The sequence below is a fragment of the Falco punctatus genome, assembly GCF_963210335.1.
Source record: "Falco punctatus genome assembly, chromosome: 14".
NCBI lineage: Eukaryota > Metazoa > Chordata > Aves > Falconiformes > Falconidae > Falco > Falco punctatus.
The window spans coordinates 23300456-23313195 of NC_137594.1; the positions used below are offsets into that span (position 1 = coordinate 23300456).

General features: G+C 57.0%; 1 protein-coding gene across 1 annotated transcript; it reads right to left on the reverse strand.

The window, feature by feature from the left end:
* Positions 1-7486: 7486 nt before the first annotated feature.
* Positions 7487-11614, reverse strand: TPPP3 (tubulin polymerization promoting protein family member 3). The gene is made up of 4 exons (XM_080364975.1): positions 11240-11614; positions 9935-10212; positions 8700-8853; positions 7487-8444 (listed from the first exon to the last, which is right to left on the reverse strand). The coding sequence occupies exons 1-4, from the start codon at positions 11525-11527 to the stop codon at positions 8256-8258; spliced, it is 909 nt and encodes a 302-aa protein (XP_080221101.1). The 5' UTR covers positions 11528-11614; the 3' UTR covers positions 7487-8255.
* Positions 11615-12740: the final 1126 nt, after the last annotated feature.

The window sequence follows — 12740 nt, forward strand, 5'->3', positions numbered from 1 at the left end:
CTGTTCTTAGACAATCCAATGGAGTTTTATCTATATTCGCTAAGCGATGTGCTTTGAACTCCCCCGTGGCACAGAGGAGCCGTTCAGCTGTCAGCTGGGCTCTCCTCGTTCCCAGCAAACCAGCCGGCCGCACACTGCCCTGCCTGCCGCCACCGTCATGGTCTTACTGGTTTTGTCTCATGTCCAACCCTGGCCAGGTCTGGGTCCATCCACTCCCACAGCAAGACTTCTAGCAACACTTATCATCCTCTGAATGATCTTTGGGGCCACGTGCCATAGCTGCTCCAATTTCTGCATTTCCCAGATGTTGCACATACATTTTTGACTGAGGTTTTATGTTTTACTTGATGTTATAAATTGAGACCACAACGGATCATAATCCAATTAAAATTTTATTAATTATAGCAAGTAGAATATGAGCAAAAACAGCGCTGGACGGCAGGGGAGTCTGCGCTCCACCAACTGCCATACTGAGCAGTTCAAACAGTCCCTTTTTATACATCTTTACTTCCGTGTTCATGAAGTAGTGGAGGTATTGACCCTTCACTCATATATCCTTATGTGGGGTTGTCTGTCTTGTTTCTGTCAGTTCCTGGACATCTGGCGGTTATCTTATCTTTCACAAGAGGCATCCTGGACATCTGGCGGTTATCTTATCTTTTTTTGCCTAATCTTTACATTAGGCTTAACATAAATCTTAATAAACAATACTCTAGTCCATAGTTTCTCACACTTGATACAATTGCACTGCAGCCTGTCACGGGCAGGATTGGCGCAGGTCCCCTATGCTGCCTCCAGCTATGCCCCTGCTCCCTGCTCCAGGTCAGATTTAACAAGCACACAACTGTGGGGTGCTTCACATCAAATGACACATTCCTGATCCAGTGGAAGACTTGTCTTTTTTTCCTTGGCGGATCTTACTCTAACACACTGAGTCAGGAAATGAGATGCCTGGGTTCAGTGAGGCACCCAGTGAGGCACCCTCCCCAACACGGCCCACCTAGGGAAGAGCCCAAGCTCATCCCATGCTGATGTTAACCCACCCCAATTTCTTCACTCTTCTCAAAGCTCTGTCTCAGTGGAGCAAGAAACGCTCGCTGGATTCATGAGGGCAGAAAGGTGGAGCTCAATGGGCAGGTGTATAATTCATCTTGAACTCCACTGGGTAAAATTCCCAGGAGAGGAAGGTTGCACGACTTTCCCAAGACCACTGGCTGAACCTGTAGCAATAATGCAAGCAGGAGGAAGCTGAATTTTTCCCTCCTCTGCTCCAGAGCATCATAGTCATGCTCGATAGCATTGCAGATGCTGCAGGAAAATGTTTAAATCCAAAGCTAAAATCTGTTCCCAATTAGCTCTCAACAACAAAAAATTCCATAGAAACATTTCTGTTTGGATTTGTTTTCTGACGTCACCTAAGCTCCCTGCCAAAATGCCTAAATATCTTTTTGTGTTTCAGATTTTACTGTTTGTGTAGGTTATTTTTGCACACCTATGCAGGAATGCTTTGAAAATGTCTTTCTTCCTTAGAAGTGCATTTCAAACAAATACTTCAAAGCAGTGACATAAGGGTTTGCTTGAATTCACACCGTGTCAGGCTCATTGTCATTTATCACTCTTTAGCAAGCTCACCAGCATCATGGGGAAGGTTCCTAGGGACTTACCAGGCACTGGCAAAACCACTGAAAAGTGATTAATTTCTCTTAACATTTGTGACCTTTTGTGATTTTGGAGGTTTTGGGTTTGTTTTCTTTTGTCTTGCCCAATCACAACCAGGTGATCTGACGCAGCAGCTGGGGGAAGGGCTGGAGGAGAGCCGTGTATCAGGTGCCACATTACAAGAGAGAGATCAGGCGGCTGCTGCTCGTTATTGCGCCTGAAGAGATCAAATGCCCACATACAGTAGGGCAAAAGGGATGCATCCCTTCATAGCCTCCTGGGTATCAGGTTCATGTGGCTGAGGTGGCTTTATAAGGCTGACGAGAGCTGACTCAATGCAACCATACATGTGCTATGCCCATGCCAGCTCTGCCATACATGCCTTTTCTAGGCACTTGGATTCACTGTACAGCAAGAACAAGACTACTGTAAGGTAATAAGAAACGAGGAACATCATAGGATGGATGCCTGGACTGCTGAAGGACCAAACCAAGCTCTCCTACAAAATGAAAGTGATTATCCCATATTTTCAGTCTGTCCTTGCCCTCAGGCAGGCAAACTGACAGCTGTCCAAACCTTCCTCCCCATTTGTCCAGCGCACTTCAGTGGCTGGCATGAAAGGTAACAGGAGCAACATGATCTGAGATACATCACAGGCTGGGTGGCCGAGGAAGCTTAAGCATCTCCTCTGACCTGCCCCAGTGCAGAGGCCACATGGTTCTGTGCCCTGGATGCTGCAGGGTCAGGGAAGCAGCACTGAATTGCAGGATGGGCTTTAGCCACTCCGACAGCCCTGGGGTTTAAGGGCTTTGGGTAAAAAAGGATGTTCCGCCACCCCTCGCAGGCAGAGCTCTGGGGACTTTTTGCTTGAGCGTGACCTCCAGCCACTGGATCCCACAGTCTCCCACAACGGATCCCTCCGTCTCTCACAACAGCCCTGCCTGTTAGAGAGATGCTTGGTACAGCAGTAACTGTAACTCAGCCTTCTCCCTGTGCTTCCTTCAGAGGAGTTGTTCTGGGACAATGACCATCTGAGTTCCCAGGTGGAATTTCTAAGACTGGAAGTGAAACAACTTACCGTACTTCAGGAGTCCAGGGATCTTCTGCAGGACAGCTAGCAGGGTGGGCTGGGCACAGGTAGGGCGCACCCGGGCCCCAGCAGAACTCCTCCGGTCCCAGGTCACACATGCTTCTTGCAAGACCCCCGCGCTGGTGGCACAGGGATGAATTCAGAGCTTTGACACAGGGGCAGGCTATTTTGGTGATCGTTAGCACACATTGTACACTTCAGGGGGCTGGAACCGGTCACAGACTTTTAAGCCAAGATATGAAAATGCCAGTTCGGTGAGCGGAAAGTCAGGAATATTCTGGGCCTGATGAAAGTGCTTTTTTTAGCAGAAGTGTTTCAGGACAAAACGAGAGACAGGAGACTTGCCTTTTGCAATCACAGTGCTCCACTGATGTGCTTCCAGCTCTCTGAGCACATGCCATCAATCTCTTTGAATGGTTTCTATCAGTTATTAACTATCGCAAGCCAGCAATGCATGAAGTCTTAAAATGAATCGTAGCTGTAGCTGCAGTCACCTTGAAATACAGAGCTCTAAGCTACAAACTTAGAGCTCCAAGTACAAATGTTTTAAAATGTGATTTCAAATAAATGGAAATCAGTGTATCAGTTTTGGAAAAAATAATCTTTACAGTGGGTTCACTCTCCTGAATGCATGCTTACCACTTAATTTTCTGCAGCAATCTTGCCCAGGTCTTTCATGTCTACAAACCGTCCTGCTGGAGCAGTTGACTAAAGAGAGCAGCCTCACTGTTCACAAAACACCTCTTCAAGCTGCGAAATGCACCGATCATGAGTCGTCATCCCCACTAGGAAGAACTGCATCGGTACCACCCGCACACGGCTCCGGTCAGTACCGCAGTTCAGAGCAATTATGCAATTTTCCTCTGTACAGGGAACAAAATAGACATTAAATATGGATTATGGTCAGTTTTATCTTGTATGAAACCTCAGGCTGTATTTAAAGCTGGTGAATCTTATTCTTGGTGTGGGTTTGGTTTTTTTTCATTTCTCTGCATCTTCCTGTTTTTGTCTTCCCCTGTGTTCTTACACTTCTGCTGCAGTTGTTATATCAACAAAAAGAGGGGATGGCTCCTGTATAATAACATTTTATCTGAAGCTATGCTGTGCTGGGAAGATAGTAATTTAGTTAATTGAATTCCCTCTAAAATGGTACCGAATCAATATTCCAGCATCGTGCTGGCTACACGTAGCTAGCAATGAAGTATTGCACATGACATTTGTGGTTAATTCAGTATCTCAGGGCACTGACTGCAAGGATTTGAAATTTCAGTCCCAGGTTTAGATGTGCCCCTCCGAGAATGTGCCTGACCCATCGGAATACAAGCTGCTCTCTGAATCTTTTCTGAACACAACTTACAGCCTAGTCTGTGTATTTTGGAAAACACTGTCCATCAGACTAGCAGTGAAGTGGAAAAGTACTGAGGAAGGCAGCACAGGTACAGCTCAGCCGGGAAACTGTTTTGCCTGGCCTGAGACCAAGGGTCTGCACTGCACCAGCACAATACACTCCATGGAGGGATGCTCACTGGGGGAGCAATTTTTTGGAACAGCAACATCTATGAGCTCTTCCTGGTGCTCCTGCACAGGGACAGAAAGGGTAAGACCTTGCTGGGTTACTGGCATCCACTGCCTCACTCTCCTAGCAGTGAATCTATGTCCTTGAGGCTCAGGGTGCTCAGTCCTCATCAGTAACTCTGGTCAAACCCCTCATCCCAGAGAAAGATGACCTCTCAAAGGAACCAGATCCCTGGTCCCTGGCACACACACTTGCTGTAAAAGTGTGAAGCACATCAGACACAACCCCAGATAATTTTAGACTCTCTGGGGAAGTGACCCTGGGGGCAGAGGACACATTTTACAGCTAAATTCATCATAACCACTTGGCTGAGCCTTCTGGGCTGCATGTCTCACCAGCAAGCTGGGACATCAGCCTGTAAGAGGGTCTGGGCTTGTCCAAAGTGGTGGAGCAGGTGAGCATGGTGTGTGGTGGAAGGGGGGGCGCAAGGCTTGGTGTGCCCCTCCACGGTGAGACTGGAGCCAGGGAGCGGCTGAGGGGAAGGAACAAAGGGGAAGGAGAAAAAATGTTTCATGTCTGGGGCTTGGATCAATGCAAACAAGATAAATACTGGCTGAGACACCTTCCGCCCGCCCGCTCCTCCACTGTGAGGGAATTACACGCTGGCTGCAAAAGGTCTTTCTTGAGCTGGTGTGGAGCCAACCTCAGAGCAAACGCTTGGCCAGAGCAAATCCATTAGCACAGGGGAAATGGCTGCAAGCCCTTTTGTTTGGGCTGTGTCACTTTTCGTCACAGAAAGTAGCTTGGTAACTAATATTTTAAGGTCTCTTCTATCTCAGCAGCCTGGGGCACCACTTCAAACTTCACCAGGAAGACAGCCGGAGCTGCTGGTCCTGTGGAAGTTCTTTCAGGTTAAGGTCTTCTCGAGGGCTTGAGCACCCCAGTTTGGCCTCTTCTCATCCGTCCTGCACTCCAGTGCCAACTGTCCTGGGGGCCTCCACTTTCCTGTCCACATTAGTCCCAAAGACCTATGTTTAAAGGCCACTTACTGTCCCATGAGGCAGTGTCTCCACCTGGCTTCGACCATGCACAGGCGCCGTGTGATGTATCTGCCATGCAGATGACAGCTGCAGCCCTTCAGATGCCTTTTCTTAAGGGCCTTCACACCCTGCTGCCGGAATGAAGGGGGCAAGCCTCGTACACGTGTACCCAGCCAACAGCTGCCCAGGAGATCACTGCACCGGTGTTTAGAAAGATTTACATTTTTGGTGAAGACCAAAATCAACATCTTGTTGCTGTCAGGAAGCTGTTCCCATCACTTCAGGGGAAGCGGCTTCTTTTCAGGTTGATCTTAGGCACTTTGCCGCCATGAAACCCTGTTGTGCCTTTACCAGCACTAATTCTTCCCGGGCTGGTGCAGCAGGACTGCGATACCGGACTAGGCAGTGCCAACCAGCCTGGCCAGGGTGGTCTGACCATTGCTACCCTCACCACAGCCCTGTCCCCATGCAGGGATCAGCAAGCGCTGGAGCTGCCACCTCGGGAACAAGAAGGTTGGAGGGGGAAGGTCCTGTGTAACCCGTGGAGAGCTTGAAGAGGAGCTGGAGCAGGTAAGGAATCCCTTTAGTCTGGGAGATTTGGCAGTGTGTTGGAACTGCTGGCCACCGCGTGACCTCTGCCATGGCTTCACAGGCTGCAAAGAAGCTGCTTCTGTTCAGGATTCAGAGCAGGATGCAACCAACTGATAGTAAGGCTGTCCAGGGGTGGTCCTGCAGTCCCTGCCCTGGCTGCTCCATCACCTGAGCAGCAGCAGCTCCGCACCCCTTGCGGAGGTAACTCCCAGTGAGGCCCCATCCACCCTCCTTGCAGGCTCACACACCACGGGTGTTCAGCAGCTGCTACATGGACAGCTGAGCTGCTGAGGTCCCCAGCCTCAGTGGCAGAGGTGGGGTGAGCAGCTGGGGGAGGAACAACTGCTCTTCCCAAATGCCATGCTCTGCCAGTGGACGTGGGGATGCCAGAACTGCTGCTTGTCCCACACGCAAGCATGAAACCAGGCAAAAATCCCCTTCCCGGTCTTGCCCAGTATTAAAAGCACGTCACCACCTACAACTCTTCAGAGCTGCCCTGACATGGGTACCCCCCTTTGCTCCACCACCAGGTCCTGACCAGAGCCACATACAGGCAGGGGATGAGTCCCACGGGGCCTGGCCTGCTCACCTCTTCACAAAATGTTCTTCCTTCACAAAGCCTTCGAGTGTGCACAAGGACAGGGCTGTGGGTGGCACCTCCACAGACCACAAGGCAACACAAGGCTGCCTTGCCCTGGGAATTTTGCACTTCACATTTGCAGCTGGGCAATGGAGTCAGCAAAGGGTTAAACACCCCCACCCCCCCACCCCCCAGCAACAACTTTTTGAAGGAGGAAGGTTGGCTCTCAGAAAGAGCATTTAAGGACACAGATCTTCCTCTGACCTGCTCAAAGGAGGGTTAATATTGCCCCATCCACCCCAGCCTGCCACTGGTAGACACTTACTGGTAGACCCCCACGGAAGGTGAGGCTGAAGCCAGCCCAGAAGAAGACAACCTCTTCCTTCTCCTGTGTTTTACAAAGCAGATGGCTAGGATGCAGAAGGTGCAATGCTGTGCGTTGGCAGGGAGTGAGCCTGCCCAAGGCACGTGCATGCCCCCAGCATGTCCCTCATGGCACGGGCAGTGCCAGAACCACGGCTGAGGCAAACCCCCAGGGGCTATTTTGGGAGCCCGGCTTCAAGCAGCTGCCCTCGGAGGTGGGTATCTGGCTGGAAAGCCTGGCTGGCACTGCCACCCAGCAGCGCTGCAGCAGGCTCTGCCCATGCCTGGAATTGGGGTGTCAGCCCCTGCACCCAGCCTCGTGCACCCGTCAGAGTGGTCACCCCATACCGGAGCTGCCGTTCCACCCTGGAGCCCAGCCTGTTCCCAGGGATGGTTACCAGGAGCTCATGTGTTTGGTTGCAAACAGAGCAGGAGTGGGAGCCAGGCACTCATGTTTGTGTGCCTGTGGTTGCTCAGGCAACTCAGGGCCAGCCAGGAGCTGCCAAAACTGCCGGCGGCCAGGGCCGAGCCCATGGCATACTGCCCTGGGGTGGCACAGCCAGCCCAGCCTCCCACTGCCCGGCCGGGCAAGCGAGCGAAGGGGCTCTCACTGCTCAGCCCCACAGAACACAACCAGACCGGGGGCGTCAGTGCGGGTGGGGTTTTATTGCAGAGCCGGGTTACAGCGCAGGTCTGCAGCATCCTTTGGTTTGGGCTTCACAAAGGCAGCAGGAGGCCACAGGGGTTCAAGTCTGAGACCTTTGCCAATGGCCAGGCAACGCCAAGCTCTCCCAGAGTGGATGCCAGGGCTCAGCTGGGAGCATCCTGGCAGCACCAGCACTAACAGCACCACAGGGTCTGAGCCTCCCACAGTGCTGGGCAAGGAGCGAAGCTGGGCAGCCCCACGGCAAGGGCACCAGTGGGGAAGGAAGGAGGTGAGGAGGTGGCTGTGGTGTAGTTCATGCAGGGTTAAGGCAGGTCTCCAGGAGGTCTACGGGGAAGGTAGGCTGTGGTCCCAGTGGGACTGGCAGGGAGGATGCCCCAAAAGCTGGGGCTGAGGTAGGGAAGGTCTGGGTACAAGCTGGACAGGGGAGCCCTGAGGAGCAGTGCTGTTAGTACGGCAGGCGCTGCCAGTGGCAGGGGGCTGGGGGTGACAGTATGGGGGGCACAGGAGGGGCTGGGGAGGGTCACAGCACGGCAGGAGGGGGACAGACATAGCACTGGGGCAGAGCACACAGCCCGGCGACTTTCCCAATCACATCAGCGCTGGGCGGCTGACATCCCACCAGCCTGGGGCTGGCCCCAGCGCAGCCTCCCGGGCCCCATGTCACGCAGGCATGTCCCAAGGCTGACATGAGCGCCGACCCCCGGCCGACGTGCAGGGACCGGGACGGTGGGCACCACAGGCACCCGTCCCTACTTTTTCACTTTGGCGTCGTAGGTGCCCGCATTCTTGTAGGCACTGACGTAGCCACTGTTGTCCACGATGTTCTCCCGCCCACTCTTGCCCTTGCCCTTGCCGCTCTCGTCAAAACGCTCCTTGTGGGAGCCTGTGTACTTGGAGGTGTCTGTCAGCCTCTCCACAGCTCCCACCGTCTTGGCTTTCTGCAGCGGGGAGATGGGACACAGGAGTCAAGAACGTGCCCCACCCCCTTCATCCCTTGCCCCATGCAAGCTTCTGACACCCACCGAAGGCCCTACCATGCCCCCCACACCCACTAAACCTACGCAATCCCCAGACCCCCCAGCCCACCCAGGGCCATGGGGTCCCTCGGAAAGCATTTGCACTGTGGGCAGAGCTCCATCCTCCCCTCCTGACCACCCCTCTTGCTCCCAGCAGCCACAGGGCTCTTCACTCACTGTGACGCCCACGTTAATGGGCTCCTTCCCTGCCACCAGCTGGCAGATAGCTTCATACGCCTCCTCTTTGCTCTTATCCTTAAATCTCTTGGGGGCCAGCTCCTCCAGCGCCTTCTTGAACTCCTCATAGTTGATAACACGGGCTGTCTTCCCTCTGCAAGCACAAAACCCAGGCTGCCATCAGCACGTCTTCAGGTTGTGCCTCCAAAAGGGATGCAGCGGGATGAGCTGCATCAAGAAGACCCCGGCTTTGTCCTCCACCGGCCTCGAGCCCTTCACCCACCTCTGAAACATAGCTATGCCAGGGCAATCCTGGCTGAATGGGCTGAGCTGAGCACAACTGGTGCTGAGCTCCAGGAGCTTTCAAGTCTCTGGTGCCAAATACCTCACCCCTGCATGGGAGTGACCTGGGAACTCAGGCACTGGTGGCAGGAGGGGACACACATCCATTCCCACTGCTGCCAGCCTGCCTGAGATGCCCAGCACCCTCTCTACCCTGGCAGGCATCAATCCTTCTCTGGTCAAATTCGGATGTGCACAGAGCATCTCTTCCACGAGCGCCTGGTCCTCGCCTCCAGGGCAGCATAGCAACCCACCCTCCTACGGGCTGAACACCTCCTGCTGCTCAGATCCTCCTGGCCCCATGAGGGATCAGCGGGGTCCCCAGATGGAGGGCACAGACAGAGCAGGTTCTCCACCCATCCTTGCTCCTGCACTCTGGTGTTGGAGCACTGGGTGTCACTATGTCCTCAAGGACCCCCAAAACAGCCCCAGGTGCCTTCAGCTCTTCAGCTGCCAGTGAGCTCCAGGCTGAGGTGTGGGCCGGCCAGACACAGGGATGGGCTGTGCCACATCACAGGGGACACTCCAGAGCATCCTTCTCTGCTCCCTGCAGCACCTACACAGGAACCTGGCAGAACTGGCCAGGCCCACCCTGACACCTGGGGAGCAGGAGCAGGGGCACAGGCTCTGCACAAAAACCTGAGCTTCACACACACAGAGATTTGGATTAATTTATTATTAGGTCTTGCAAAAGCAGCGACACAACTCCCTGGAAGGCAGGACACTGCAGGGCAGCACCCGCTGCTCCATGCCAAGTGCAACACGGGAATGGACAGCTTGGGCATGCAGCTGGGGTACCGCACCCCCTGGGGATCACCGCACCTGGGCACCGCCACCCTGCCCACACCACAAGGGCAGCCCCGCTGGAGGCCCCAAAAAGCCAAGTCACTTACTTCACCTTGGAGAAGACAATGTCCACATCGGTGCTGGTGACGCTTTTGCCATCGGTGACTTTGCAGTCTTTGCACAGCTTGGCCCAGTTCTTCCCATTCATTTCTTGCCCCGTAGCCTTGGTGTCACCGTAGATGGCAAATTTGCGGAAGCTCTCTTCCAGCGAGGCCATCTCGGTGCTCCCAGCCATGGGGCAGCAGGACAGGGGATGGAGGGGCCTGTTACTGCCCTGGCTCTGGCTGGCTGCGCCGGCAGAGCTCAGCCAGCCCTGTTCTCCGGCCTGCAAGGGCGGGAGGAGGAGGAGGGTTGGCGAGGGCCGAGGCTCTGCAGCAGGAGCGGGGCATTGGCAGAGCCTTGCGGGCGTGGGGTGAGGGCTGGCAGCAGCCTGGGACAAGCCTCGAAGCCACCAGCCAGGACGTGTCTTGGGGGATGGAGAGCTGTCAGCAGCGAGGCTGCCGGCTCCAGGGGCTGCCGGGGAGTGAGCACAGCAGCCTGTGCCCTCGGGAGCACTCTCTGGGAATGACGCAATGCGGCCGCCTTCCTCCTGCTCGCCGATCGTGCTCGCTGCCTCCAGCCCCACCTCTCCCCTGCCCCGATGGCCCTGCCAACGGCCACATCCCCTGCGTGCAGCTGACAGCACCCCAGCCCTGCAGCCTGCCCCCCGGGGCTGGGCCAAACATGGTGCCCCCTAGCCAGCAGCACCGGGGTGCCAAGTGGCCGCTGGGCCTCCGCACCCCTGCACAGTGCCGCAGCCGCCGCCCCATCCTGCCTCCCACCCGCCATCCCTCGTCAGCCTCGCCCTGCCGGCTCAGCATCCCTCGCCATGTGCTGAGCACCCGCAGCATCCCGGCCAGGACCCAGGCCCGGCTCCGGCACGCCGAGGTGCGGAGCGGGTACCTCACCCAGTGCCCGGGGCGGGGGGGGCTGGGATGGGCCCCCCGGGGCCGTGGCGAGAGCCGGGAGGGGGCACGAAGTCGCAGCGGGCTCGGTGGCTGCACCGCCGGCCCTAGTGCTGCCTGGTGACCGTCGCCAGGGAGGAGCGGCGTTGCCTGGCGACCGTCGCCAGGGAGGAGCGGCGGGGCGGGGAAGCCGCCTGTCCCCGCCCGGCCCCGGGCCCCCGCCGCCCCGGCCCCGCGCCGCCCGGCGCCGCCGCACGGAGCCCGCACGCTCCCTCCGAGGGTCCCGCCCCCCGCGCCGCGGGACGGTCAGCAGCCGGAGCCGCGGCCCGGGGGGGTCCCGCCGGCGGCGCGACCCGGGGCGCGGGGGAGTCCCGGCTCCGCCGCGGCCGCGCTTGCTCGGTCACTCACCTCCCGGCGCCGCGCTCTGAGGCGTGGGGGCCGCCGCCGCCGCCTGTTTAAGCAGCCGCCATGGCGACGGGAGGGGCCGCGGGCCGCGCCCGCTCCGGGCCGCCCCCTCCCGCCTCCCCCGGGCCGCCCCACGGCCGGCAGCGCCCCCGGGGCGGGAAGGCGGGCCCGGGCAGCCGTCCGGAGCCGCCGCCGGGGCACTCTCCGCCACCCCTCGAAGCCCCTCCACTGCCCCAGCAGGTCTCTCCACCACCCCACAAGGCCCTGCTGGCCTCCACAAGGTCCCTCCATCACCCCACCAGGTCTCTCCTCCACCCCACGAAGTCCATCAACCCACGAAGTCTCTCCACTGCCTCACAAAGCCCTGTCAGCCCTCTTCCTACAAGGTCCCTCCAACACCCCTCGAGGCCCCACCATCACCCCACAAGGTCTGTCCTCCACCCCACAAGGCCCCACCATCCCCCCACAAGGTGCCTCCATCCCCCTGCCACTGCAGACTCCCCCCGGCAGCCCCCTGTGGTCTGCCCTGCAGCCCCGTCCCCTGCCCCACGGCCAGCGTGCACCTTCCATAGAGGAACTGGCCCCTCTCAGCGGGTGACATGGACTCAAGGCCACTGCCCAGGCTGTGGGGACAAATGCCAACCATCCTGGCGTGGCAGGCACCATGGTGAGCCCCTGTCCCCTCTGTACGGCCTGGTGGGACACCCTTGGAGCAGCCCTGGGGACAGCCAGCCACATGCCAGTACTGCCCATCGTGGCTGCTGACTTCCCTTGCCTGGAGCCCAACCACATGTGGGGCTCCCGGCAGGTGCTGCGGGCTGAAGCAGCACCCAAATATTGTCGTTGCCATGGAGTCCCGACACAGCCCACATCACTTACAGCCCCACCTCAGCTGTTTGCCCACAGCCTGCTCTGACCTCGGCGCTCCTCATCCTCGCTCTGGCAGGCACGGGCCATGGTGCATGGCCAGCCACAGCATCACCAGGAGCTTTTCACGCCGAGGGGACACAGCGTTCGCTGCTGCCACACAGGATCCTGCGGGTAAATCAGCAGCCTGGGGAGCTGGGCAGCAGCGGGAACAGCGCAGGCAGCCTCTGACCCCCTGGGGTCTCTGTCTGCTCTGGTCCTCGTGCAGAGGAGCTGCAGGGTGAGGATGTACATGGGTGTCCCTGTGGCTGGGCTGCCCCGGAGGTATCAGAACCCTTTGCTTTGGGGTACGGTCCCAGTGCAACCTCCCGCTCTTGGCTGAGGGGCATGCATTCTCTGCTGGGACCTTGTTGCCAGGTCTTAACTGAACAAAGTCCTGAGCGACACACCCGTACTGATCCTGGCTTGGAGCAGGGTCTGGGGACCTCCAGAGGTGCCCACCAGCCAATTCTGCAAGTCTGCGGTTTGGGATCACTAGCGCTACTTCCCGCTTCGGAGGCGAGTGCCAGGGCTGTGTCAGAGGACACAGGCATACCTCAGCACCTGGCCACTTTGGGTAGCCCCAGATGGTCACAGC

Excerpts from the sequence above, each read along its gene's own strand:
- TPPP3 (XM_080364975.1), bottom strand. The coding sequence starts at position 11,527 with ATGGAGGGACCTTGTGGAGGCCAGCAGGGCCTTGTGGGGTGGTGGAGA. Across the intron at positions 8,854-9,934 it reads ATTGTCTTCTCCAAGGTGAA|AGGGAAGACAGCCCGTGTTA; the intron begins GTAAGTGACTTG and ends TTGTGCTTGCAG. Across the intron at positions 8,445-8,699 it reads CCATTAACGTGGGCGTCACA|AAAGCCAAGACGGTGGGAGC; the intron begins GTGAGTGAAGAG and ends TCCCCGCTGCAG.